This window comes from Vanrija albida, assembly GCF_041260175.1.
Source record: "Vanrija albida strain AlHP1 chromosome Unknown contig_2, whole genome shotgun sequence".
Taxonomy (NCBI): domain Eukaryota; kingdom Fungi; phylum Basidiomycota; class Tremellomycetes; order Trichosporonales; family Trichosporonaceae; genus Vanrija; species Vanrija albida.
Genome location: NW_027191421.1, coordinates 458,685 through 483,273, shown reverse-complemented (window position 1 = coordinate 483,273; position 24,589 = coordinate 458,685). Strand labels below are relative to the sequence as shown.

General features: G+C 67.8%; 14 protein-coding genes across 14 annotated transcripts; 10 read left to right on the top strand and 4 right to left on the bottom strand.

Annotated features, from left to right (window-relative positions):
- Window positions 1–80: 80 nt before the first annotated feature.
- Q8F55_001822 (uncharacterized protein) lies at window positions 81–1,642 on the top strand (the record flags this gene model as incomplete). The annotated part of the gene is made up of 3 exons (XM_069350437.1): window positions 81–566; window positions 601–1,500; window positions 1,535–1,642. 3 exons carry the CDS (start codon window positions 81–83, stop codon window positions 1,640–1,642), a joined length of 1,494 nt encoding a protein of 497 aa, XP_069210823.1.
- Window positions 1,643–1,818: 176 nt separating this feature from the next.
- On the bottom strand, window positions 1,819–2,133 carry Q8F55_001821 (uncharacterized protein; the record flags this gene model as incomplete). Its single annotated transcript, XM_069350436.1, has 1 exon — window positions 1,819–2,133. One exon carries the CDS (start codon window positions 2,131–2,133, stop codon window positions 1,819–1,821), a length of 315 nt encoding a protein of 104 aa, XP_069210822.1.
- Window positions 2,134–2,938: 805 nt separating this feature from the next.
- Window positions 2,939–4,210, top strand: ARF6 (ADP-ribosylation factor, Arf Arf6; the record flags this gene model as incomplete). The annotated part of the gene is made up of 5 exons (XM_069350435.1): window positions 2,939–2,966; window positions 3,310–3,375; window positions 3,461–3,624; window positions 3,813–4,027; window positions 4,135–4,210. 5 exons carry the CDS (start codon window positions 2,939–2,941, stop codon window positions 4,208–4,210), a joined length of 549 nt encoding a protein of 182 aa, XP_069210821.1.
- A 1,433-nt stretch (window positions 4,211–5,643) lies between these two features.
- Window positions 5,644–6,657, top strand: Q8F55_001819 (uncharacterized protein; the record flags this gene model as incomplete). Its single annotated transcript, XM_069350434.1, has 5 exons — window positions 5,644–5,706; window positions 5,765–5,925; window positions 6,180–6,435; window positions 6,500–6,613; window positions 6,652–6,657. 5 exons carry the CDS (start codon window positions 5,644–5,646, stop codon window positions 6,655–6,657), a joined length of 600 nt encoding a protein of 199 aa, XP_069210820.1.
- A 568-nt stretch (window positions 6,658–7,225) lies between these two features.
- Q8F55_001818 (uncharacterized protein) lies at window positions 7,226–11,051 on the top strand (the record flags this gene model as incomplete). The annotated part of the gene is made up of 5 exons (XM_069350433.1): window positions 7,226–7,683; window positions 7,719–8,252; window positions 8,302–9,739; window positions 9,775–10,740; window positions 10,788–11,051. The coding sequence occupies 5 exons, from the start codon at window positions 7,226–7,228 to the stop codon at window positions 11,049–11,051; spliced, it is 3,660 nt and encodes a 1,219-aa protein (XP_069210819.1).
- A 303-nt stretch (window positions 11,052–11,354) lies between these two features.
- Q8F55_001817 (uncharacterized protein) lies at window positions 11,355–12,213 on the top strand (the record flags this gene model as incomplete). The annotated part of the gene is made up of 2 exons (XM_069350432.1): window positions 11,355–11,518; window positions 11,643–12,213. 2 exons carry the CDS (start codon window positions 11,355–11,357, stop codon window positions 12,211–12,213), a joined length of 735 nt encoding a protein of 244 aa, XP_069210818.1.
- A 290-nt stretch (window positions 12,214–12,503) lies between these two features.
- On the bottom strand, window positions 12,504–13,165 carry YIP3_1 (Prenylated Rab acceptor 1; the record flags this gene model as incomplete). The annotated part of the gene is made up of 6 exons (XM_069350431.1): window positions 12,504–12,715; window positions 12,752–12,822; window positions 12,856–12,929; window positions 12,962–13,012; window positions 13,046–13,084; window positions 13,121–13,165. The coding sequence occupies 6 exons, from the start codon at window positions 13,163–13,165 to the stop codon at window positions 12,504–12,506; spliced, it is 492 nt and encodes a 163-aa protein (XP_069210817.1).
- A 426-nt stretch (window positions 13,166–13,591) lies between these two features.
- On the top strand, window positions 13,592–14,267 carry Q8F55_001815 (uncharacterized protein; the record flags this gene model as incomplete). The annotated part of the gene is made up of 4 exons (XM_069350430.1): window positions 13,592–13,645; window positions 13,689–13,798; window positions 13,831–13,901; window positions 13,936–14,267. The coding sequence occupies 4 exons, from the start codon at window positions 13,592–13,594 to the stop codon at window positions 14,265–14,267; spliced, it is 567 nt and encodes a 188-aa protein (XP_069210816.1).
- Window positions 14,268–14,674: 407 nt separating this feature from the next.
- Window positions 14,675–15,829, top strand: Q8F55_001814 (uncharacterized protein; the record flags this gene model as incomplete). The annotated part of the gene is made up of 3 exons (XM_069350429.1): window positions 14,675–14,686; window positions 14,760–14,902; window positions 15,154–15,829. 3 exons carry the CDS (start codon window positions 14,675–14,677, stop codon window positions 15,827–15,829), a joined length of 831 nt encoding a protein of 276 aa, XP_069210815.1.
- A 195-nt stretch (window positions 15,830–16,024) lies between these two features.
- Q8F55_001813 (uncharacterized protein) lies at window positions 16,025–17,116 on the bottom strand (the record flags this gene model as incomplete). The annotated part of the gene is made up of 1 exon (XM_069350428.1): window positions 16,025–17,116. The coding sequence occupies one exon, from the start codon at window positions 17,114–17,116 to the stop codon at window positions 16,025–16,027; it is 1,092 nt and encodes a 363-aa protein (XP_069210814.1).
- A 570-nt stretch (window positions 17,117–17,686) lies between these two features.
- Window positions 17,687–18,394, top strand: Q8F55_001812 (uncharacterized protein; the record flags this gene model as incomplete). Its single annotated transcript, XM_069350427.1, has 2 exons — window positions 17,687–17,891; window positions 17,928–18,394. The coding sequence occupies 2 exons, from the start codon at window positions 17,687–17,689 to the stop codon at window positions 18,392–18,394; spliced, it is 672 nt and encodes a 223-aa protein (XP_069210813.1).
- Window positions 18,395–18,421: 27 nt separating this feature from the next.
- Q8F55_001811 (uncharacterized protein) lies at window positions 18,422–20,563 on the bottom strand (the record flags this gene model as incomplete). The annotated part of the gene is made up of 6 exons (XM_069350426.1): window positions 18,422–18,560; window positions 18,608–18,911; window positions 18,956–19,260; window positions 19,297–19,418; window positions 19,455–20,285; window positions 20,330–20,563. 6 exons carry the CDS (start codon window positions 20,561–20,563, stop codon window positions 18,422–18,424), a joined length of 1,935 nt encoding a protein of 644 aa, XP_069210812.1.
- A 1,013-nt stretch (window positions 20,564–21,576) lies between these two features.
- Window positions 21,577–22,640, top strand: Q8F55_001810 (uncharacterized protein; the record flags this gene model as incomplete). The annotated part of the gene is made up of 4 exons (XM_069350425.1): window positions 21,577–21,678; window positions 21,855–21,946; window positions 21,990–22,060; window positions 22,162–22,640. 4 exons carry the CDS (start codon window positions 21,577–21,579, stop codon window positions 22,638–22,640), a joined length of 744 nt encoding a protein of 247 aa, XP_069210811.1.
- Window positions 22,641–22,690: 50 nt separating this feature from the next.
- Window positions 22,691–24,360, top strand: Q8F55_001809 (uncharacterized protein; the record flags this gene model as incomplete). The annotated part of the gene is made up of 3 exons (XM_069350424.1): window positions 22,691–22,704; window positions 22,990–23,162; window positions 23,201–24,360. The coding sequence occupies 3 exons, from the start codon at window positions 22,691–22,693 to the stop codon at window positions 24,358–24,360; spliced, it is 1,347 nt and encodes a 448-aa protein (XP_069210810.1).
- Between the last annotated feature and the right edge of the window lie 229 nt (window positions 24,361–24,589).

Here is a 24,589-nt window from a genome sequence, read left to right as displayed (position 1 = left end):
CGCGCCTGATTTCGAGGAACCTGGGTTCGTTGGATGACAACAACAGTCGCTCTGCACAGTCCACCAACAACACAAACAACATGGGCACAACGCTACTAGTGCACCCGACCTCGCTCAGCCTGCTGACGCTGCGGCGGGCGTCGGCGAGCACGTCATCCCCAACCCTCCGCACCGTCCAGTCGTCGACTCCACTCGCGCTCCCCTCGAGATTCCCCGACAGCGCGACCCCGCACGCGGCCGTCGGGCCCGCGGGCAACGTGTACGTGTGGGCGCGGGGCCGGGCCGTCGTGTGGGAGTACGACGCGCGCGGGAGGCGCATCGGCGAGCTCCCGGCGCGCGGCGTGCAGGCCGTCGCTGCGGTCAGCGCGGGCGTCGTGGTCAGCGACGGCGCAGAGGTGCGCGTGTGGCGGCGCGTCGGCGGCAAGTGGGCGCCCACGGGGGTGCTCGACGCGCCTGGGGCCACCGCGCTCGTGGGGGGAGGGGACGTGGTCGTCGCGCTCGGCGACGAGGTCGTGGCCTTCGACCTGGCTTCGGGGTCGCGGACGGTGATGCAGGGGATCGAGCTGGTGAGTGGGGGTATGGTGGCGCAGCTGACGCCAGCCCGTTACCGCCGCCAGGGTGCTCGAAGCGCCCGCGGCGCTGCTCTGCCCGTCGGCGGACGGCGTCGTGCTCGCCCCGCTCGGGGGTGAGCGCGTGACCGCTGCCCTCAGCTTCGCGGTCGCGCACCTCGCGCTCGGCGGCCGCCGCGCAGCCCTCGGCGCAGAGGGCGCGCGCGGCGAGGTCGCCGTGCTGTCCCTCGACGACATGTCCGGCCCGCCGCTGACCCTGTCGTTCGGGCACGAGGTCGCGGGCCTGGCGTTCGTCGACACCGACCTGCTCGCCGCGCGCACCGCGACCGGGCGGCTGCTGCTCGTCGACTTGGCCGGGCCGTCCCTCCGCCCCACCGAGGTGTCGCTTGACGCGCCGGTGCTCGACGCGGTCAGCTTGCCCGCTGTCGAGGCGCCACGCCGCGCGCGCTCGACCCCGTCCTTGGCCCGCGTGCTCGGAGAGAGCAGGGCGACGAATGTCGAGTCCCCGGTGAGCCGGGACGACAAGGAGCACGACAAGGGCTACGACAAGGGCTACGACAAGGGCTACGACAAGTGCTACGACAAGAAGGACACGACAGACTACGGCAAGAAGGACACTGCGCGGACAGTCTCTGCGCCGGTCCGCCCTGCGCGCGACGCGCCGCGGGGCAGCACGGCCACGCGCGCTGTATCCATCGCGACGCCGACCTCCGGCCCCGTGGCCACGCGCCAGGCCAGCTCGGCGCGGCTACGGCCCTCGCTCACGGAGCCGATCGCCGAGGAGCGTGACGAGGCGGCGCCTGGCTCGAGCGGGCGGTCGTCGCCGCCCGACGAGCGCGGCGCCGCGCCGTCGTGGGAGGCGTACGACGAGATGCGCCGCGAGATTGCAAACCTCCAGCTCGACGTGCTGCGCATGGGCAGAAATCTCAAGGTGGGTGTGGGTGGGGAGGTTGTGCTGACGCCAGAACGAGATCCGCTCGGCCATCAGCCCGCTGGTAGACGAGCTGCGCGGCAGCCGCGAGGTGATTGCCAAGCAGCAGGCCGAGATTGAGCGGCTGCGGCGGGGGTACTAGGGGGGGGGGGGATGTTCCGTTGTCATGTACATATGCATTGTGTGGTAGTGTACAGTGGGGTGGGGCGTGGGGATGGGCGTGGGCGTGATGGTTGTGTCGTGTGGTGGGGGGTCGCGGGGTCGAGTCTGGCGGGTCAGCGTCGTCACTGTTAGAGGATGAGCGACCCACGCTGCAGCCTACAGCCCGATGCGCTCGCTAGCGCTCATCGCCGCGCGGCGCTGCCTGCGCTCCTCGACCGCCTGGTCGGCCGGCGCGGCGGGAGCCCCGACCGCAGACTGCGCGGGTGTGGCCGCAGGTGCGCTCTTGCCGTTGGCGCGGGGCTGCGACTGCGACTGCGACTTGTCCTCGTTGCTGGCCGCTGGTGTCGCCGCCGAGCCGGAGCCGGACGCCGCCCTCAGCGCCGCGGCGTCGCGCCGCGCGTCGAGCTCGCGCTGGAGGAGCTTGAGGTCGGACGGGCGGAGGGGGATGGCGGTTGGGTTTGAGCGGATCATGTGGGGGGGTTGCTGATGGCTTGTTGACACCTGCCTTATCGCAGCTTATCGACTATTAGAACGGCCAAAACCAGCCCACCCCGGCCGGCGGGAGCAAATCCGCCACGGCCATATAACCCCGGGAGCGCCGACGCCATGATCGCCCTCGGCGGTCTCGGGACTGACGGTGCATTCATCGGCGTGGGGGTGGGCGGGGACGGGAGCACAAATGCGGCGGGCCATCGCCGGCGCGCGGCGCACGCGACGGCGGCGGCGAGGTTGCTAGGCTGGCGGAAGGTTGGCGCGCTGCGCGCTGGCGCCACGCGCCGGGCCCAGCTCGCCCAGGGACGCCGCGCACATGGAAGGGAAGGCGCGCTACCGCGGTTTACCTTAAGGGAGGGCAGGGTGAGAGGGACTGGCCGGCCACACCAAAGTGGAAGCTGGGTGGGTGGCAGCGGCCAGGCAGGCAGCGCGACTGACCACTACCCGGCAGCAGCACCATGCCACCACTCACGCCGCACGCACCCACAACCACCTTCCTCCACTGCACGTCGTCAACCGACTCTTGACCTTTTCACAACCACCCATCTCATCCTCCCTCCTACTCTACTCATCTGCACTTGACTCTCGCCCCCCGCCCCAGCCCCGCACACCGCACACGCACGCACGCACACTCCTTTCCGCCTGCTGCCCCGCCTCGCCTCGCCTCGACTCCCGACTCACGACACACCACGAGACCAAAGGCAGCCGCAGACTCCCCCCTCGTACCGGCCACAAACGATAACGACAGACACGCATCACACACCCACACATCAGATAATTCACAATGGGCGGATCACTGAGCAAGGCGCTCGGTAAGTGGATGCGATGGGCAACGGCAGCGACGACACGGACGCACACGGACGGGCGGACAGCCGCGCCGCGCCACGCGCTGCAGATCACTCGCGGGTGGGCCTCGATGCGTGTCTCGGTCGGCCGGTCGAGGTCGCCGTCGCGTTGGTCGCCTCCGCCGCCGTCGCTGTCGCTTGCCCATACCCCGCCTGCACTCGCTGACAGCCCCTCCCCCTCCCCACAACACGACACACCCACGCCGCTGACGCCGCCGCTGATGCCGCCGCTCCCCGCCGCCCGCCCCTAACCCATCCCGCGACGCCTCCGCCTCACTTCACATTGCAATGACGTGGATTCGGCCCACAGGCAAGCTGTTTGGAAACAAGGAGATGCGCATCCTCATGCTCGGCCTCGACGCAGCAGGAAAGACGAGTGAGTGGGCGCCGCGGGCAGCGCGCGCGAGCGCGCTGGCAACGCCGCTGGCACCCAGGCCATGTCCTCATCACTCACCCCCCAGCCATCCTCTACAAGCTCAAGCTCAACCAGTCCGTAACCACCATCCCCACAGTCGGTTTCAACGTCGAGACGGTCACATACAAGAATGTCAAGTTTAACGTCTGGGACGTCGGAGGACAGGACAAGATCCGTCCCCTGTGGAGACATTACTACACGGGTACTCAGGTGAGTAGTGGTGGGGTGGGGTGGTGAGCGTATGGAGGTTGGTGTGGCTGCAGTGAGCGATGGCCGCTGTGAGCCAGCACGGGCATGCTCGCGGCGTAATGCCTAGCCTCAAACTCAGCTGCAGCCGCATCCCAGTCCAAGCCTACCCCAGCGCCGCGCGCTATTGCTCTCCCCGCTCACGCCCCCAGGGCCTCATCTTCGTCATCGACTCAGCCGACCGCGACCGTATCGAGGAGGCGAGACTGGAACTCGAGCGCATCCTGGCCGACCGCGAGATGAAGGACTGCCTGTTGATGGTGTTTGCCAACAAGCAGGACATCCAGGGCGCAATGTCACCAGCCGAGGTGACTGAGAAGCTCGGCTTGCACAAGATGCGGGATAGGTCGTGGTATGTGCACCCAAGGTGAGTAGTACAAGGCCGGTCGTGTGACAGGGGGTGGGCTGCTCTGCATGACCCCCTGCCCCCCGCAACCCCCCTCAACCCCTCAACACCGCTGACCCACTCGCCAGCTGCGCAACAACGGGCGAGGGCCTGTTCGAGGGCTTGCAGTGGCTCTCCCAAAATGTCAAGGGAACCAAGGCCTGATCTTGTCACTATCATCACTCTGGCCGCGACTCGGACGGCCCTTCTAAACGTCTATCCCACATCGCATTGGCACGGCACGCTTAATTACACCTTGTCCCCCTCGTCTCGCCCACCCACGCGCTGCCGGTGCCCACCGCCCTCGCCTCGCCTCGCCACGCCCCCGTTTCTCTATTTTGTCTCTCTCCTTTTTCGGTCAGACTCGTGTTTGTGTGGTTTACCCCAGTCGCCTCGTCGACGGCTCTGCGTCTCTGCCATTCACCCCACCGTATACTCTTTGTTCCGCTGTCCTTGTCCTTCTCTTCGATCCTATCCGACGACGTAGTTTAGTGAGGTCAGAGACGTGTATACCCTGATGCAAGTTTACGATGAGTGGGCGAGCGAGCGAGCGCGAAGCGCGAGCGACCGCAGAGCGCAGCAACGACGAGGGCCAGTGGACTTGGGTGTGGGAGCCCCAGCGCGCGTGGCTGGGCTGGGCGGGGCGTGTGCGCATGCGCATCCTGTAGATAACGATTGTGGCCGAGAAGCCGAGGGAGTGGGTGGGTGGGACGCGACGACGCGACGCGACGGTCGACGCAGGCCGTACCTTGCCATTCCGCAAAAGTGAGCCAGTCAGCCAACCCGAGCCGCCGCCAACCCGAGCCGAGTGCCTAATCGATCGGGGGTGGGTGCATGCGTGCAGATCATGGCGCCGGCGGCGGCGCCCTGTACAAAGGTTGGGTTTGTCGCCTTCTTGACGTCAGTCAGCCAGCCTGGGCCAGCGAGCCGAGCAGCACATGCTCGGCGTTGAGCGCAGCAGTATATTACATTACATTGCGCCGGCGTGCTCCATTGCGAGCCGAGCAGGAGGGTGATGCAGTGGAGCTAACGTCAGTGGTGGCATCCGCCCTGAGTCGACCAATGTGGTGTGGTGCGGCCGGGGTGGCATGACATCAGTACCGGCCAGATGCCTCGGCGCGCGGCGACCAGCCACTCGCGCGGCGGGATGAAACCTGCCTGGCCTGGCCTTCCTTATTCCGCGGCAGGCTCATATATGACTTTTGCTCGGCGCCACCCACCCACCCACCCACCTGCTCCATCTCTCCCACCCGCCGTCGCCGCCGTCGTCGCTCGTCACCGCCGCCACTCGTAGCTCGTCGCTCGTCACTCTCGCCCCCTCCTCGCACGTCGCACGACCACCGCTTGACCCCAGCCGCTCGGCTCCGCTCAATCCCACCCTCACCCCCAGCCGGCCCTTCTGGCCCGTCTTCCCCAGTACGACGCACACCTCGGCGTCGTAACCTCCAGCAAAGCCTCAACCTCCAGCACATCTGCAGACCTTCCTCGCGCCAAGCCAGCAGCAGCACGCCTGCCTGTGTATATTTTCTGAGCCTTAACCCACTCGAGCAGCTCTCAACCACCCAAACCACCACCACCACCACCACCACCCCATCACAATGCCCAACCCCGCCGCCCCCGGCCTCCTCTTCGCCTTCGCGGCCGTCGTGCTGCTCATCTTCGTGAGTCGGTGGGCGTCAGCCTGACCAGCGGCGCCGAGAACACCCCCTAACCTCCCAGGTCTCGGTCTCCCCGCCCGTCTGGGACAAGATCTCCTTCCTCAAGGTGACGGCCGGCGGCGGCCTCGAGACCGTGTTCGGCGTGTTCGGCATGTGCGTCAAGGGCGGCGTGTGCACCCGCCGCCGGGTGGGCTACGAGCTGTCTGCGGCGGGGATTACCGAGTGAGTAGTGCAGGGTGGTGTGCAGGGAGGGCGGCGGCAGAGGCCGGCCGGCTAGCCAAGACAGGTTGATGGCTGGGCGCGGTGGCGGCGGCGCCGTCTCGCTCGCACTCCGAAGCAATGGGGACTCGCAGTGAGGCACTCGCAGCGAGGCGCTCTCCAGCTCGGTGCAGCTGCAGCTGCCGATGGCGACACCGCGCCTCCCCCTTCCCCCGTGACAACCCCCGCGACACCCCCGCTAACCCCACTCCCCCCAGCGTCAACCTCAATTCCACCGTCCTCCACCACCTCACCTATGCCCTCATCCTCCACCCCATCGCCGGCGCCCTCGCCCTCATCGCGTTCATCTTCGGCCTGGTCGGCATTGCCGCTGCCTCGCGTGTGTCCACCATCCTCATGAGCCTTTTCGCCTTCCTCGGTGCCATCGTCTCCCTCGTCGTCTTCGTCATCGACATGGTGCTGTGGAACGTGCTCAGGAACCGTCTGCGCGACGCAGACTACTCGGCGTCGCTTGTGAGTTGGAGTGGCTGAAGCGCTGAAGATCGCCCTTTGTGTAAAGCCACTGACGCTCGGACAGGGCAACGCCAACTGGCTCACCGTCGGCGCCGTCGTCGCCCTCTTCCTCTCGACGTGCACGTCCATGCTTGGTGCATGCGGCCGCTTCGCCACGGGCCGCGCCGCTGGCGAGAAGGTGGGTAATGTGTCGTCGACAATTGCTTACCCGCCCAGTACTAGATGGCCGTCTGAAGGCGCTGCCATCACCCATGCCCAGACACGAAACCTGAACGTCAACCTGAGCGTCCAGCTCACAGGTCTATATTCCTTGGCTGCGGCGTATCTACACGACCGCGCAGCTTCCAAGCGATTCATGATTCGATCCGTAGTATCCTATATGATACATTGTCGTAATAGAGTGTGTGGGGGTGTTTGACGATTGATGGACGGAAGCAAGGCTCGGCGGCGTCCTAGGGTTGTTGCTTTGCAGCTTGCGGCACGCTGCACGCACAAGCATGCCTCCGTTGACGCAGATTACGAGGCCCGAGTGAGCCCGCCCACCCGCCATGCATGCTGCTCAGTGATGCGGCGTTGGCGCTGTGTGTGAGCCGCCGCCGCCGCCGCCGACGCCGCCGCCACCATCCTCCACCCAGCCCAGCCATCACTCGTCTCGCAGATTGCCGCCGCCCCCACCGCACGACGCAAGCAGCCCAGTCTCACTCACCCTCCACCCACCCGCCGCCCTTCATTTTCCCCTGGCTCCTCCATTCCATCCATCAACCACCCTCTCTCCCATCCAGCAAGCAGGATGGACAACCCCCTGCTTGCGATCCTCAAGGCGGGTGGCGGCGGCGCGAGCTCGCAGCCGCAGCCGCAGTCGCAAGGCAACGGCTCGTCGCCGCCCGCCGCGCCGTCGCTCCAGGCCGTCTCGATCGACGACTTATTCAAGTCGATCTCGCAGCCGGCCTCGCGCGCAGTCTCGTCGTCGGCCCCCGCCCCCGCCCCGCCACCCAACACCCAGGCGTCCAAGCTCCTGGGCTTACTCGGCGGCGGAGGCGGCGCCGCGGCTAACCCCAACGGCAGCACAAACGGCAATGGCATCAGCCCGGCCCCCACGCCCGCAGTCAGCACCATCACCCCGTTACCGCTGCCGCTGCCCGGCCTCGCGCTGCCCGGCCTCTCGCCTGGCGCGGAGTCGGCGCCGGCGCACACCCCGCCCGGGGACGAGCAGCAGCGCAAGAGCTCGCTCCTGAACGCGCTCAAGTCGTGAGTTGCGCTCCTAGGCCGCGCTGATGACTCAGGCCCGTCGCTGCGCCCGCGACGCTCGACGCGGCGTCGCCGCACTCGGCGCCGATCGCATCGCCGCTGTCGCCCCCGCTCGCGGCCGCCGCGACTCCGCTCACCACGCCGCCACCCGCGGCACCTACCCCATCAAAGTCGTTCTTTGACTTTGTTTCCCCCTTTGATGCGTTCGCGCCCAAGCCCCGCTCGCAGGCAGTGTCGGCGGCCGGCACGCCCGCGCCGCAGACGCCCTCGCCGGCGCTCCAGTCGCCCGTTGTGAGCGCGGAGCAGCAGCCGGTGGCGCCGACCCCGCCTGCGGCGTCGCCGCAGCCCCCGGCGGACGACGTCCAGCCCCCGCCGGCGGCGCAGACCCCACCCGTTGGCCCGACGCCGAGCTCGGTGGCGCGCAAGGCGTCGGCGTCGGCGTCGGCTCAGCAGGCGCACGCGCGCAAGGTCTCGGGATCGGCGGCGGCTACACCTTCCCCCGCTGCAAAGGGCAAGGCGGATCTCGGCCTCGTGTTTAGCAAGCTCGCGCGGGGCGCCGAGGGCACGGGGTGAGTCGCACGCCGTCTTGTTCGCTTCTCCGCCGCTGACGCACACTAGCCCCAAGTCGCTGGCGAACGCGGCTTCCCCGCATATCACTATCGACCTGTCAAAGCCCAACCTCGACGTTGTTGTCAACCCCCCTGGCACGCCCGCGGTCGTGCCGTACACCATCATGCGTGCCGACCAGGTTGGCTACCACCGCGGCCGCACCGTCGGCGTGGTTGGAAGCAACTGGGTGGCTTACACCCTTGCACGGGGCCGTGTCAGACTAATTGACCTGGGATCCGGCGCCCGTGCCATCCTCCAGCTCGAGGCCACGGGCCCGATCGTCGACTTGGCGGTGACCGCCAACAGCGTCGCCGCGGTTGGCTCCGACGGTGTCGTGTCCGTTTTCCGAGTCCCGACGTCGTGGGCAAAGAACGACCCGCCCTGCCCTCTCATCTTCCAACTGGGCCCTGTTAGCGCCGAAGAGGTCGGCCCTGACCACTCGATCGGCGACATCAACCGCGTCGAGTGGGTCAAGCGCGAGGACGGCGACTGGCTGGCTATTGGTGGCACCGAGGGCGTCGCCATTCTCAAGCCTTCCGCGTACGCAGACAGGCCCCAAGTTAACGCGCGCGAGGTCCTCAGCTCGACCAAGGTGCTCAAGACGGCCCAGCCGGTCGTGTCGTTCTGTCTCAATGCCACCAACCAGGCTATCGGTCTGCTCTCGACCTCGGGCTACTTCTGCCTCTTCTCGGTCGCCAACCTCAACCGAGTGTGGCACCGCCAGCTTCCGGCCTCAGCGCCAAACGTCGCGCCCTCGTCTGTCCGTTTCTGTGAGGCCAATCTGCTTGTGGGCCGCGGCAACGACACGATCCTCGACCTCGTCCAGATCACGGTCGAGCTCGCGGTTCTGTCGACGATCAAGTTTGTCGCACCTTCTCCGTCTCCCCCGGCGCTGCACTTTGCTCACGCCGAGTACGACTCGGAGAAGTCGACCCTGATCGTTGCACCCTTCGCCCGTGGCAGTGTCTACGCCTTCCACTACGCGCTCAAGGGCAAGCAGCCGCTCCGCAATGTTGCCAGTGCAAAGGTCGTAGCGTACGACTCGGTGGCCGAGTACCCTCTTGAGCCGGTTCTCTCGTTTGTGCTCAACCCCAGCGACGGCGCCGACCTCAGCGTGGTGTATGCCACGCCGTCGGGTATCAACCAGGCGCAGTTTGAGCGATCGGTGCTTCCTGGCGCAGTCGCGCCGACACCACCTCCAAGCAGCCCGAAGAAGCGGGCCGAGCCCGTGTCCAAGCCGCCGGCGGAGCCAATGGCCAGGCAGGTCAGCAGCCAGAGCTCGATTGCGCGTGAGGCGCCTGCCCCTGTTGTCGTCTCCAGCACCGCTGTCGATGAGCCGAACGTCGGTCACGCCCTTGTTGCCAATGTCGTCTCGGCTCCTGATGCTTCCGTGGCTGGATCTGGGTCTGGTGTTTCGGCCGTCGACCTGAACCGCGCTCTGAAGAAGGTGCGTCGTGACACAATGACTCTGCTGACGCCCAGACCGAGGACCGCCTCTCCAACCAGATCCGCACTGCTGTTCAGAAGGAGATTGCCCAGCTGTCGTCTCGCCTCGACGGCCAAAAGGACCTCGCCGCGACCATTTCTGTCGCCGTCGGGGAGCACCTCAGCACCCAGCTCCCCAACATTGTCCAGCAGGAGCTCAAGCGCACGCTCCCGACCGCGATTGCCTCGCTCCACGCCGAGGTCCGTCAGGTCGTGGGCGAGCGTGCACCGCCAGCAATTCACCAGGCTCTGCAGAGCGTGAGCCGTGACATTGCCGCGGCCGCCCAGCCGATCGTGAGCCGCGCCATCGCACAGACGGTCCAGCCTGCGGTCGCCCAGGCTGTGCAGGAGAGCGTCACGAACGCGCTTGTGCCCGCGCTCGACGAGGCCACTACCCATGTGTACGACCAGCTGGCTGCCGACCTCAAGACGGAGATGGTGCAGATTCGCAAGGACATTGGCGAGGAGCAGAACGACGCACTGCAGGCGACCAACGCGCTGTTAAGGAGCATGGCGGGGACAATCAGCGAGCTGCAGAAGCAGGTCGCGTCGCTGTCGGCGCAGCTGGCCAAGTCGCCGGGGTCGACTCCTGCTCCTTCGGCACCGGCTCAGGGATTCCGCGGTCCTCCTGCGGCCCCTGCGGCGAGCGCGCCACTGCTGTCGCCCACCCTGCCCCAGCACCAGCAGCAGCACCAGCAGCGCCTCAGCATCAGCGGCCAGCTGAGTGCGCAGACGGCCGCCCAGCAGGCTCAGCAGCAGCAACAGCAGCAACAGCAGCAGCAGCAGCCGACGTCGTCCCCCGCCCAGCTCGAGGACGCGTTCTTATCGGCGCTCCACCAGCAGACTGTGCAGTCGACGCTCAAGCTTGTGGCGGAGTATGCCTCGCGCACCGACCAGATCCTGCCGCAGCCGCCTGCCCGCAGCCCGCTGTCGCAGGCGGTGCTCCTGACGCTTCTGCATAGGGTAAGTTGTGGCGTGTATGACTTCTGTGAGCGCAACTGACCCCGTAGCTCTCGGCCGCGCTCAACTCTGGCGAGCTGTCGCCGCATGACCAGCTGTACCAGACGGTGGTGATGTGGGAGCACCGCGCCGTGCTGCTCATCGACCCGCGCGACCCTGCGATTGCGCAGTACTTTACGCGCGTTGCGACGCTGGTGGCGGACGCTCTGCGGAGCGTGCTGGGCCGCCTTGTGCAGAGCGGGCCCGTGTTCTCTGGACACATTGGTGCGCTGCGGCACACGCTCGACCTGCTGGACGCGAAGGCGGGGGTGTAGGGGGGGATGGTGAGGCCGTGAAACCTAGAGTGTGGCCGTGGGCGTGGCCGAGACCGAGTATTGCATGTCACGGGCGTGGGCGCGGGGGTGCGCCGCGCTGCGTCCCATTAGCGAGCGAGTGTCGCGAGTATCGCGAGTATTTATGATGCATCGTGTGGTTGTGTGTGTGCTGGGTGGTGGTGGCAGTGGGGCGGCAGTACGTCATTGTCGCGTGCGGGTTGATCGGGCATGACGCGTGAATAGACGGACACGACAGCGTTGGCGCAGTGTTGAGTTTGCACATTACTCCACCACAACCCGACAATGGCAGGCATCCTCGGCGCGGTGTGGGCCGTGCTGTCGTCGTACCGGCCCGGCGCAGCAGCGAGCGCGAGCCAGCAGCGCCGCGCGCGGCGGTTCGGCGCCTTTGTCCCGACGTACTGGTACCCGGTGTGGCGCAGGCCGCAGAACGACGCCGACGCGCAGCGGTGAGCCTCCCCCCTCTCTCCCTCCCTCCCCCCTTCTCTCCCTCCCTCCCCCCTCTCTCCTCCCCCCCCCCCCTCCCCCCCGCGTACCCCCGTTCGCTCGCTGACGCTCGCTCGCGTGGCCCAGGCTCTACAACCACATCCGCACCCTCGCCTTCTGGCTGGACGCAAGCCCAGCCCTCGCAGACCTCGGCCTGCCCTTCCGCGCCGGCCTGGACGACATCATCTCCCTGGTACCGCTGTACGGCGACATCGCGAGCGGCGTCGTGCAGCTGTACGCCGTGGCCCTCTGCGCGCTGTTCGGCGTGCCGGCTCTCACGCTCGGGTGGATGCTGCTCAACGTGCTCCTCGACGTCGTCGTCGGCATCGTGCCCGTCATAGGCGACGTGCTGGACAATCTCTTCAAGAGCAACCTGCGTAATTTGGCGCTGCTTGAGGCCTGGCTCCTGAAAGAGGGGGGGTACAGGATCTTGCTGATGCCCGATGGGAAGACTTATCTCCCGGAGCCGGGTGCGCGCGGCGGGAGGAAGTGGGCGAGCTGGTTTGGCGTTGGGGGCGGGAGCGAGGCTGCGCAGGCGGGGGAGAGGGAGCGCGCGACGGGCAGTATTAAGAAGACAAGGAGGATGAGGAAGGACGAGGCGGGGGCGTGGCGCGAGGCGCCGTATGCGACGGGCGTCGACCCCGAGCCGCTCGACTAGGCGCACACAGACCCCAGCCGCTCGACTAAGCAAGCACGGCACACGGCACACGGCCCACGGCGCAGGCAGCACACACCCCGCCATACACGGATAGAGTCTATGCATTGATGTTGTGGATTAGGGACACGGGCGTGCGTACGTCGAGCTGCTCCACTCCGACGCCGAGCCCTCCGACGTCGAGAACGGCCAACTGCCGCTGCACTATCCACACCACTCGGCGACAGTGACACGGCTTCGCCTCGCCTCGCGACACGCCACGCCACGCCCCGTCGCTGCGCTCCGGGGCGCGCCTACACCTGCTCCACGCCCGAGTACTCGCTCTCGAGTCCCGGCTCCATCAACACCGCGTGGCCGATGATCAAGATCGAGCTCGACCCCACGAGCCAGAAGAAGACGCCGAGCGGCGACGCGAGGAACAGAATCGGGATGCCGATGACGAACAGGGCAATGTACAGCGTCTTCTGCGTGATGACGGCGTTGCCAACCTCGACGGGGTCGGCGCCTGGGCGTCAGCGACGGCGTAGGCGCCACCACTCACCAAACTTGTTGATGGCCGCAAAGCCGCCGGCGAAGATGCCAATCGCGATGAGCAGCAGCGGGTTGGTGAGGCTTGCGTCAGCGCCGCCGCCCGAGCCCACTCACATGGCGTACACGGCCAGCACGATGACGACGAGCAGGTAGTTGCCGCTAAAGTGGCGCGTGTTGTACGTCACGCGCTGGGGTCAGCGTGGCCTGGCAGCTAGCTCACCTGCGTCGCGTCGTTGAGGTCGCGCGGGCGCGACAGCTGGCGGTGGTCGAACTGGGGTCAGCGGGGCGGGTGCGACAGACGTACAAAGTCGGACGCGGGGCGGAGGCCGCTCAGGCGCTTCTCCTAGACTCGTTAGCAATGTCGGCGCCGCCGACCCACGCGAAAGTCCTTGAGTGCTTCGGGGATGCGCTGGGCGAGGGACATGCTGGATGGTGGGGTGGAGTGTTGTTGCAAGTTGCGCGTCGTCGACGTTGACATTGACGACTGGCCGACGACATGAGCCCCAGGCACAGCCTTTGAAATTGCCAACGCGTGGCTTGGGGGTCGGATCGGTGGAGGGCAGGAGGGTGGGTTGCGGCTGGCACACGGCGCCGCATGCGGCGGCGGCGTCGGCGAGGCCATGCATGCACGCAGCAGCATGCACATGTGCCTCTGCCGCACACTGCGCGCCGTCGCCTGCGCCGCGCCGCGCCGCGGCAGTCTCGTGATGCACCTGGAACTCGGCGGGTGCCTTGGCGACGACAAGCCGCTGCCGTCCTCGGCGACTGCCACTGCCCGCCAGCTCCCAGCTCCATGGCAAGCAACGCGCTAACACAACAACAACGACCACACCCCACCACTCCAACCACCATGAGCCTGTCGCTGCTCCCAACGCCGCCGCGGTTCGCGCTCTCGGGCGGGCGGGTGCGTGTCCGTGTCCCACTCACGCCGCGCTGACTGGCCCCAGAAATTCAGCATCCCCCGGCTGTCGCTGCGCAACGTGTTCGTCCCGACCGACGGCCGCGTCGCGCTCTTCATCCTCACGCGCGTCGGCGCCCCGGCCGCCCTCGGCGCAATGTACGTCGGCCGCCAGGGCACGCTAACCCCAGGCTGCTGCACTCGGCGCTGCCGCTCGTCCTCGGGGCCCAGGTGGCCGCCTTCGTGCTGGTCCAGCACTTTGGTGAGTCCCGCTGGCTGGTGTTTCTCACCCCCAGGCCCCCGCTCCCCAGCCGCAGGGCTCGACCGCATCCTGCTGCACCTATACCAGCTCCTCTTCGGCGTGCTGGTCGTGCTGGGCGCCGTCGTGGCGGGCATGGAGCCGCAGGCGGCCATGGGCGCGGCCATCTGCGGGCTCGCGCTGGCCATCGTGCCGCTTGTCGTCGGCGTCGCGCTGGGCGAGAGGGCCGACGAGGAGGATGATAGCGAGGGCAAGGTCGAAGAAGTCGCGCCGACGCCACGGACAGGCCTCGCGACCCGCCTCGTCTTCACCCGCGCACCGTCAGACACGTACCCCGGCGGCTATGAGCGCGGCGCCGAAGAGGTGTAGCCGGCGCGGCGCGGCATGTATGATAGCGGGCGTGGCATGTATTAGTACCGTGGCCAGGGTGGGATGCTGCATGCCCTGAGGGATGCCCGCCGCGACGTGTCCGAGGAGCTGCGGGGTGCGACGGGCGGCGGCGCTGCGCCGGCCGGCGTCGCTGTGGAGGATGTCCAGGGATTGTGTCTTGTGCGTGCCGGCAGCGGTGACAGCTGGGTGCGATGGGTGGCAATCGACGCTGCGGCTGGCTGGCTGGTGGGCTGGCAGGGCCGCCGCCGATACCACACCACCACGACGACGCAAAAACCACGACATGTCACAACCATCCACTCCATCCCTCTACTCACTTCCACTTGCATGACCAGCACACGACCCCGCCCATGCCGCAGCAGCAGGACTCTCTCTTGCCCTCGATAATGGACGACGGGGTGGGTGTTGTGCGCGGTGTGCGGTGCGCGCCGCGCCGCAGTCTGTGCGAGTTAGTTACTCACCACGCTCCAGCCCCCCGACACGGCGCGCAGACGAGCCGCAAACGTCAGCCTCAACATCAGCCTCGACACGCCGCGCCGCCTGGTCGAGCAGTTTGGCCGCCGCGCCGCCGTGCTCGCCGGCGCCGTGCTGGGCGTGTACCTCCTCTTCCGGATGTGAGTGGGGTGCGGCGTGGGTGGGCAGGGATGGCGACGGCGAGGTCTGGTCCGTGCGTGCGGGCTGGCCTGCGGCACGCGCACGCTGGTATCGAGGTGGATGCCCGCGACGCGCGACATGAGGCCAAGCTCGCCGCGGCGCTTGGCGTCGTAGCTGGCGCAGCGAGGCGCACGACACAAACACATCTCGACGGGGCGCCCGCCTCGTCGAGGCCACTGCTCACACCTGCGACACCCGCTGACACACCCAGATTCATCTACATGTTCTTCCCCGGCATTCTCGTCGTCGAGGCCGTCATGCTCATCCTTATCAAGCACTTTAGCATACCGCCGACGTCGATCCGCAACCGCGCCATCACGGCGGCACTCCAGGCGTCGGCGACGCTGCTGCTGCTCGTGTCGATCATCAACCGCCGGCCCGATCTCCCGGCGTCGACGATCCTGCTCGTCGCGTGGTTCTCGGCCGTGCTCATCGGCCTGTTTGCCGTCGGCTCTGGGCGCGGCGGGAGCTCCATCGGCCTCGGCAACGTCATCGAGCTCGAGCGCGACGCGGCCGAGCCGGCAGAGTACGAGCTGGCCGACACGCCGGTGGACAGCGGCGACGAGCGCGACGAGGAGACCGAGGTGGGCGGCATTGCGACGTCGCTCCAGGCGACGGCCAACTCGCCGGCGACAAGGCCTCGGTCGCCGGGGAGCCTCACGCCTCCCAGCCAGTCTGTGCCGCTGTTCTCGCGCGTGTCGGGCGGGGCGTCACCACGGACGTCGCCCCGGTTGCCGAGCTCTCCGCGACTGCCGGGCTCGCCCAAGCCGACGTCGCCGAAGAAGGCGCGGTCGAGGAGTCCGGCGAGGGCCAACGGCTTTGCGGCAGATCCGCGCCGCAGCGACACCGGGCACCGGCCGAGCGGGGACAAGGTGAATCTGGATTAGGGGCCGGGGCGGAGCGCGCGCAGCGCGCGACGCGGCGGCACGTGGGGCGGCGACGGCGACACATGGACTCTGGCGGCTACGCGCTACTTATTCTGTAGGTTATCATGGAGGCATCATGCAGCATAGTATGACATATGGGGAGAAACGGCACTAGTATCTGAAGCCTGCTCGACGCCCAGCCTGTGGCCCTCGGGTCTACCTAAACGTGAAGCCCGGGAACGTCTCGTCCTGGGGGTCGATGTACCAGCGACACTCGCCGACGAGGGCTGCCGTGCCGGTGACGCGGGGAATGACAGCGGGGAAGGCGGTGGGGCTGGGCGCCGTGGCATCCGCAACGCCGATAAACCGCGTCGCAATGATGCTCTGGTTCTCGAGGCTGCCGCTGCCGACCGCAAGCTGGCCCTTGGCAACGAGCAGCGCGACGCGCGCGGCGGTGCTGCTGCCAGTCGGACTGCGGTCGACGTTACCGTCGCCATACACCACGACGTTGCGCTCGCGCACGCCCTCGCCGCCCTCGAGCGCGTCGACAAAGCTCACGCCGTACAGTTCGTACCCGTCCCACCGTCCGCGGTCCCCGACAGCAGCCTTGACCTCGCGCCCGAGACGCACAAACGCGTCGTGGTTGCGCGGCTCTACGGCGAGCCCGACGTCCGGCGCATGGACGTAGGCGTACGCCGCGCCGCCCCACGCGATGTCGGCGCGCAGCTCGCGGCCGTCGGGTAGGGTGACGGGCAGGTCGGTGGCCAGCGCATAGCTCGGGACGTTGACAAAGTCCGCGCTGACTGCCTTCCCGGCGGACATCGTGACCCGCGCCGTCACCCGGCCAGAGGGCACGTCGATGCGCACGTCGACTGTCCCGTCTCCGGGCGCGGGGACGATACCCCGCTCCACCGCCCAGAAGCCCAGCGCGATCGTGCCGTGCCCGCAGGCCGTGCTGAACCCGTCCTTGTGGAAGAAGAGGACGCCAAAGTGCGCGCCGGCGTCGTTGGGCGCGGTTATGAGCCCGCCGTACATGTCTGCGTGGCCCCGCGGCTCTTGGCACAGCGCGATGCGGAGTGTGTTGACGGGGTGGGTGGGGGCGGCGACGATATCGCGCCGCGCGCGGACGGTCAGCCCGGGGGTCGGGGCGGGGATGGCGCCGTCGACGGGGGGCACGATGCGGAACGGCTCGCCCGCGGTGTGGTAGTCGTGCGTTGGGACCCAGAAGGGCGTGCTGGGGAAGCCGGGGGCGCCCTCGCGCGGGACGGCGAACGCGATGGGGTCGAAGGCGTTGGTGCTGGCTGTCATTGCGGAGGTGGTGATGATGGCCACGGGGGCGGGGTGCCGCCTTATGACGCACAACAGCGGGCGGCTACTTGGGCCGGAGTCGGACGGCGCCGACCCGCGTTGCCGAGTCGAGTCTGGCCAAGAGGGCGAGCGACGCTGAACTGGGTCGCGGGAGGAGGCCGGCGGAGTGCTTGAGTGCTTGGCGTGCACGGCGGGTCTCGCATGTGCGGCTATAGCCATCGCGACGCTGGCCGCGGCGAGCTCACCACCGACTGCCGATCGCTTCGATCGCGCCGCCGCTGCCGCTGCCGACGGGCCACAACACCGCCCAGAAGGCTGGCACGCTTCCTCTTGCGCCGAGATAGTACTACACGATGTACCCCAGACTGCTGCTGCGTGCCCTGCTGAGGCCCCGTGGCGCGTCGCGCGGCGCAAGTGGGGACGCGGGGCGGGTTCAGCGTGATGAGCCAGCCGCGGCTGTCGGCTGCGGAGCCGGCGCCACTACCCGCGCCAGATAAGCGCGCGGCTCGCCTCGTTACGCCTCACCTCATCGCATCGCCCACTCCTCCCCCAACTCCAACTCCAACACCCATGGTAGCCGACCCAGTCCGCGCAAGCACGCGCGTCTCCATCGCGTGGTCGGGCGCCCCGGCCCAAGAGGACACGGACACGCTCGTGCTCACAATCAACGGGTACAGCCTGGACCTCCGCGTCGTGCTGCCTGGGCACGCGGGGGCCGGGACGCTCGACTGGGGGACGGTCGGGCTCGTCGTCGAGCTGGAGGGGAGCACGCCAGGTATGCTTACACTCGCACGCCGCCGCTGACGGGCAGACAAGCCGCTGCTGCGCTGGGACAACATCCTCGACTCGCACCCCGCCCCACCGGCCGACCTCGAACCCCTCGACGACGTGGGCAGCTTCAGCGCCCTGCCCAACGGCGACGTGCTCGAGACCGGCGCAATGTTCAACCCCAAGACGGCGCGCAACGAGCCGTACGACGAGGTGTGGCGCCGCCTCCCTGTGCCCGCTGGCGCGGCGTACTTTGTCCTCGAGCGCGCCGACGGGCGCGCGTTCGTCGGCCGCGTCGGCGCGCTCGCGCTCGGCGCGTGGTCTGAGGGCGCGCAGTACGCTGCGTGGCGCGATGAGCTGGACGGATCGGCGTGGAGGCGCGTGTACGCGTTCGGCGAGGCCGGCAACGTGCCCGCTGCGCCGGTTGAGGTCCCCGCAGAGTGGAGGAAGGACGCCGTGGTGACCCTCGGAGAGCATACCTGGACAGTCCGCACAGTCGGCACTGTGTAACGCTACATGCATGCTATCCACTGCCCCCTACACCAAGTAAATCTCCCAGTCCCACTCCGCCACAATATCCAGCCAGTCGACAAACACCTTGCCGTCCTGGTTCCGCTTCCACACCTCGTGCACGAGCTTGCGCGACCGCGGCACGTTGAGGAACCCGAATGTGCGCCTATTTGCTTGTCAGCAGTGCCACCCCGGCCCCCACGCCGCACCCACCCCATCATCTCGTACAGCTTGTCGGCGCGTTGCCGGTCGTCATCGCTGCCGTCGGCCGGGCTGTGGCCCGCCTGCCCGGGCGGCACGGCACACAGCGCCGTCATGAACAGCGTCCAGTGCGCGTTGCACATGCCCACAATGCTCGGGTCGGTCATCTCCTCCAGCAGCGACAGGCTCTGGCGCACGAGCAGGCGCAGGCGCAGCGAGCACGGCGGCTCGCCGAGCGCGAAAGCCCGCAGCTGGATCAGGCTGGCCGTGCGGAACGCCTCGTGCAGGTACCGCGACATGTGCATTTCTGGTTTTGCTGGGGGTGGGTCAGTAGCGCCCAGAGCCCGGGGCCACACTCACCCTTGACCAGCGCGTCCAGCCGCCGCTTCTCGTCCTGCAGCTCGCTCTCGAGCTGCTCGGCCTCGTCGACCACGTCGGACAGCGCCGCGTCGCCGAGTATCCCGTCTGGCGCCGACCGCCGCCGCCGGATCAGCTCGGCGATGCGGTACATCTTGGTGATTATCGGCACGTTCATCCCCGTGAGCGTGTTTGGCGCCTGCAGCGGGTTCTGCGAGCAGATGCTCAGCAGCTGGTGCGGGAGCATCGGCCCGCGCGAAGTGTACAGGAAGGATCCAAGGATGTCGTGGTAGAAGAGGTTCTCAAAGCTGGAGTCAGCGGGTCACCGCGGTTGCCACACCCACAACTGGTACCGCATCGAATCCGGCGGGATCTTGTCCATGGTTTCGGCGCGGTACAGCAGAGAAGACAGCCTCGTGAGGTGGTCCACCAGCGTGTCCATGCCCCAGACGTCGCCGCGGCAGATCTGACGTCGTCAGCAGCGCCACCCCTCCCCACCCACCTTGAACTGCACGACCATGATAGCAGCAGCGAGCAGCGTCATGTGCTCGGGCTTCTCCACCCCCGTGTCGCCCCGCTCGTCCGTCTCCAGGAGCGGGAGCAGCATGCTGCCCGCCTGCGCACCTAGCCGCTCGCTCACAGCCTCGTACTTTGCGTGCCCCGAGTTGGCCATGTGCCTACCGGCCCAGCTCAGGATCGACAGGTAGAGTGCGCGCGTGGCCGGGCTGCCCTTGCCGCCCGCGCCGTCGCGGTCCGCGAGCTGCTGGAAGCTGAGGAACGCGTTCGGCCCATCACCCGAGCACGAGACGAGGCGCGACAGCGTCGACTGGAAGTAGTGCAGCAGCGCCGAGTGCTTCGCCTCGGCGTGCTCGCTCGGTGAGCGGTTGGCCGAGCTCACGCGCTCGCGGTCGGCCCCGGCGCCACCGCCCCGCCCCTCGTCGGCGGGGTAGCCCTGCGGCGGCGCTAGCGCCTGATCGACCCAGCCGCTTAGGAGGTCGAGCGGCGCCGGCCCCGCCTGGCGCAGGCAGTCGGCTGCCCAGAGCTGCAGCGTCGCGCCGTCGAGGTTGAGCATGTCGGCGAGCGACTGGTCCAGGCCGGAGAAGAAGCCGTCGTACACCATGTCTGGCTGGGGGATGGGCGGCGGGCCGAGCGGCGAGATGGCAGGCAGCGGCGGCATGGGCGGCCTGCCAAGCGAGACGGGGTTCGAGCCGTCCCAGCCGAGAATGTCCATCAGGTCGCCGACCGTCTGCTCGTTGTGCCCGTGGTGTGCTGGGCGCGGCGGGGGAGCCGGAGGAGCAGGCGCGCGCTCATCGCTCGGCGGCCACGAGCAGGCCTGGATCGTCAGCGATCGGTCCCAACGCACGGCGTGCAACGCACCAGCTGCAGCCGCACACACGCCTGACACTTGGGCTTGGCCATGTCGCACTGCTTGCGCCGCTTGCGGCACGTCAGGCAGCCCGACTTTGAGCGAGTGTACTTTATTCGGCGGCTAGGGCGCTTAGACGACGAGGGCTGACGGTCAGCGCCGCCGCCGCCGCCGCCTGCACCGACGCCGGGCGTGCTGCTGCTTGCGTCGCCGCCGGTCGACGACGGGGTCGTATGTGTTGTCATTGGGTGTGGGCTGAGGTGTTGGAGTTGGATGGACGATTGAGTTGGGTTGGGTAAGGTGAGGTGAGTGAGAGTGGACGAGCTAGGCGCCGGGAGGGGGGGGGAGGATGAACCTGACTCGCGCTGGCTGACGCTGGCGGAGATGAGCGCGCCTCGCGGGGCGCTCGGCGGTAATGGTGCTGACATTGTCTACTGCTTGGGCATGACTGACTGCTGCATTGACCGTGTTGACAACGACGTTGTTTACTTGCAAAGACTTGATAGCGGCGACTCTGATCACGTATCGCATACATGCATCAAGCAAAGTACGTCTTACGGCGCGCCTCGCGGCCGAGTCGTCTCAGCGCCTGAGGCGGCCGTTGTGCCGACTTCATTCGCCCACCTTTCGTCCTCCCCCCTCGACCTCCCTCCCCCTCCCCCCTCGACCTCCCTCCCCCTCCCCCCTCGTCTCTGGCACAGAACAATCCCACCGCCGTCTTCGGGCAGAGCCTTCGGCCTTAGAACACGTATGTACGCACGTCGGCAACCCTCCCCTCCTCCCCCCTCTCCCCCTTGTTCCAAAGTGAAACGCAGCCTCCAAACCATGAAGCAAGTCACCCAAGGAGGCTTCCAGGTCCCAAAGTCTGGGACCTAGGGGTGGCGTCTCGTCTGCAGCGCGCCGTCTCGTAGACGTACGCACGCACGTCGCCTCGCGCACCCGCAGACGAGGAACGTTCATAAGCCTCGTGATGAGCGGGCCGCACGCCAAAGGCTTATCTCATCGGATGCAGAGCCAGGCGCCACCCCTCCCCCTCCCCCCCTTCCCCTGCCGCTGCCCCACCTCCCCAGTGGAGCGCCGAACCTTCGGCCTCCCGCCAGCGAGGGGTCGTGGCTCTGGCGACAGAAAATACGACACGAAACATCATTTGCGCGTTGCGTTGTCTGCGTCGCTCGCTCGTTCGCTCGCGGGTGACGGTTCCTGCACTTCGGAGTATATAGTCGCGGGGGGACGTTTCGTCTGTTCCCCAGCATCCCCCATGCCCTCGTACGCCAGAATCAACGAGAAGAGGCCCGACTGGTTCGGTGTGGGCGACGAGCTGGCCTCACCGCCGTACTCGCCCACGACGAGCCCCGTGGTGGTGAGTGCGCTGCTCCGCCGCCCCAAGAGTGCCACTGAGCCGCCGTAGCAGCCCTCGGAGGCCAAGCCCCCCTGCGAGTATGTGAGTACAGCGGCCGTGGTGGTGCCAACACGAGCTGACCTCCCAGTGCGATGCGTGTGGAGTAGGTCCTGCCTGCCGTGCGTAGCTGACCCCAGCGTACCCACTTCTTCCCCCGCCGACTTCTCCACAACACGCGGTTCTTCGCAGTCTTGTACCCCTCTGTCGCTTTCTATTTCCTATTCGTATAGTGAGCTGGGCGTCTCCGTACTTCGAGCTAGCTCACACCCCAGCGTGCTCAACTGGACGTTCCCCAACCTCGTCGTCGCCGAGCTCGGTGTCCTCGCCGCGATCAAACGCCTCGGTACGTTGTCGCCGCTCCCCTCCATCTCTCGTCACCACCCCTGCCCCTCGCGCCGCAACCCCCGGGGTGTGCCACAACCCCTGCCTCTACTGACACTGCAGGCCCGAATGACGCCAGGACGCGCAACCGCGTCGTTGTGGGAATCGTCCAGACCCTCTTCCTGTGCCTGTTCCTCGCCGGCGTCGTCATGTCCGGCGCGGTGACAGCGACGGGCGCCGTGCAAGTGTTCAACGGACCACACGGACAGGCGCTCGAGTCCGCGTTCGTGCTCGGCCTGCTGGGTGTGATGGGCATCCAGACGATCCTGTTCGGCCTGTGGCTGCGGCGCGAGAAGGTCAAGGTCGACGAGGCCGAGGGGAGCCACTCGCGCTCCATCTCCGTCGGCAGCGGCACCGGCGTCGAGCTGGGCTTCGAGCCCGGGCCAGGACTGCTCGCCGAGCCGCCTGTCATCGAGCTCGCCGACCCCGAATGTATCCGCATCGTCGCGCTGCGCGAGGACGAAGTGAAGCGCCAAAAGGAGGTGTGGCGGCGCAAGGCCGCGCTCGAGGCGGCAGCTCTGCGACGGCCACCGGTCTGCTGAGGCCATTTCCGTTTACGATAGATTTGCATGATACATGTCAGTAACGATACATGTCAGTACGTTTGTATGCGCGGGGTTGGGCTGGGAAGGGGGTGCGTGCGGGGTGTGGAAGGCCGAGCGAGTCGTTGCAGTCTCGCCACACTGCAGTGACGCAACTCTTGTCAATCGCAATCGGATCCGTCCCGCCCAACTCGTTCTGTCCAATCTCAAAAGTCAACCTCGACACAATCGCGTCCATTCATCCTTGCCACCACACCACCATCGACACGACATCACACCCGGCGCAATGGCAGCCCCCGATGCCGCGCCCGTTCCGTACGTAGGCCCCACCCTGTCCCGCTCACAACAGCCTCCGCCTCCCGGCCATCCTCCAGAACTCGCGGGACCGCTCGCTCCGCCAGGTCGAGGCCTACAATGCCCAGCAGCGCGAGAAGGCGGCCGCGCGGCGCGAGCAGCGCAAGGACGAGGTCACCGCGGGGCCAAGCAAGCGCGGCAAGCGGTTCACGCAGCGCCTGAACAACTGTGAGGCGCGCGCTGTCCGCGGCGGCTGACGCTCGCAGCCCAATTCATCGACAACCCGCACATCTCTGCCCCCCGGCGGGGCGACTACACCCCGTCCGTGCCGCTGCACCACCACCCACTGCGGCCTGCGTTCCCCCCCAGCGCGATCGAGCGCTCGGCGCCCATCCCTCCCTCGGCGGGAAGCCGGCGCGACCCCCTCAGCCGCAGCTCGCAGGCCGGCGCGTTCAGCACGAGCCTCAAGGGCACGCGCGCGCTGCTCCGCCGCGGCGGGCGGCGCGCCGAGGTCATCGTGCCGCCGCTCGAGGGGGCCGTGCGCGCGTGGCTCGGCGGCGAGTTCGGCGGCGCCGACGAGCTCGGCTGGCGCGTGGTCGAGGCGACGCGCGTCGAGCTCGCGCCCAGCACCCCGAGATCAGCGGTGACGGGCCACAGCGTGCCCCCACAGCACAGGGTACAGGCGCCGCTCCCCCCTCTACCGGTGGACGACGGCGGCGTGCCGGCGCTGCTCGAGCTCTCGCGCTCGGCCGCGCACCTCAGCCTCGCGGTGCCCGACAGCTTCGACCGGCTGGTCGTCCACCTCGTGGCGCGGTACTACGACCTCGTGTCGTGGAGCGAGGACGAGGTGACGGTCACTGGTGAGGCGGTGCGCCTGACGCACTTGATCCGGCCGGCGGTCGCGAGGGCCAAGGCGCCGCCGGCGAGCCACGCGCTCGTGACCCCCGAGACGAGCGACGTGTCGGGCCACTCGGCGTCCGAGGCGACAGACGAGACGGAGCGCGAGTCGGACGGCTCGGTCACGGAGCACGAGGACGCCGCGAGCGAGCCCGACACGTCGTTCCAGAGCATCTCGGAGAGGTTTGGGCTCATCGGCGACGACGAGGAGTGGAGCGAGGGGGAGGAGGTCGCCGCGCAGTTCGGCTCCCTCGGCCTCCACCGCACGACGTCGCACAGCTCCTCGGCATATGCCGGGTCTGAGGGAGGCCTGTCCGAGTCCGAGGCGCTCGCTGAGAGCGTCCTCCACGCCGATGACGAGCGGAGCAGCCTTGGCAGCGGGGCCTCGCCCGTCGCGTCGACAGTCGCGTCGCCCGTGTCGTCTGTTCGGCCGCTGCCGCCTGTGCGCCGCGGCCTGCCTCAGCGGCTCGGCGGCAACGGCGACTGGCAGGACAAGCCGACCTTCTTCGACTACCTCTTTGGCGAGTAAGGAGCCACTCTACCTTGTTGCCATTGTTCATAACTTTGATGCATTCAAACAACAAGCACAGCGGTCCGGGGCGGGGTATTTCTAGAGAACAGTGAGACCAAAGACGAGAAAAGATCAGGCGAGCTGGAAATGAACGAGGGTAGGTCGCGCGGGCAGGGTGTTCGACAGGGCAGCGGCGCCACCGAGGACGAAGAGGAGGAGAAGAGGGCAGGTGCACAGGAATGTACGC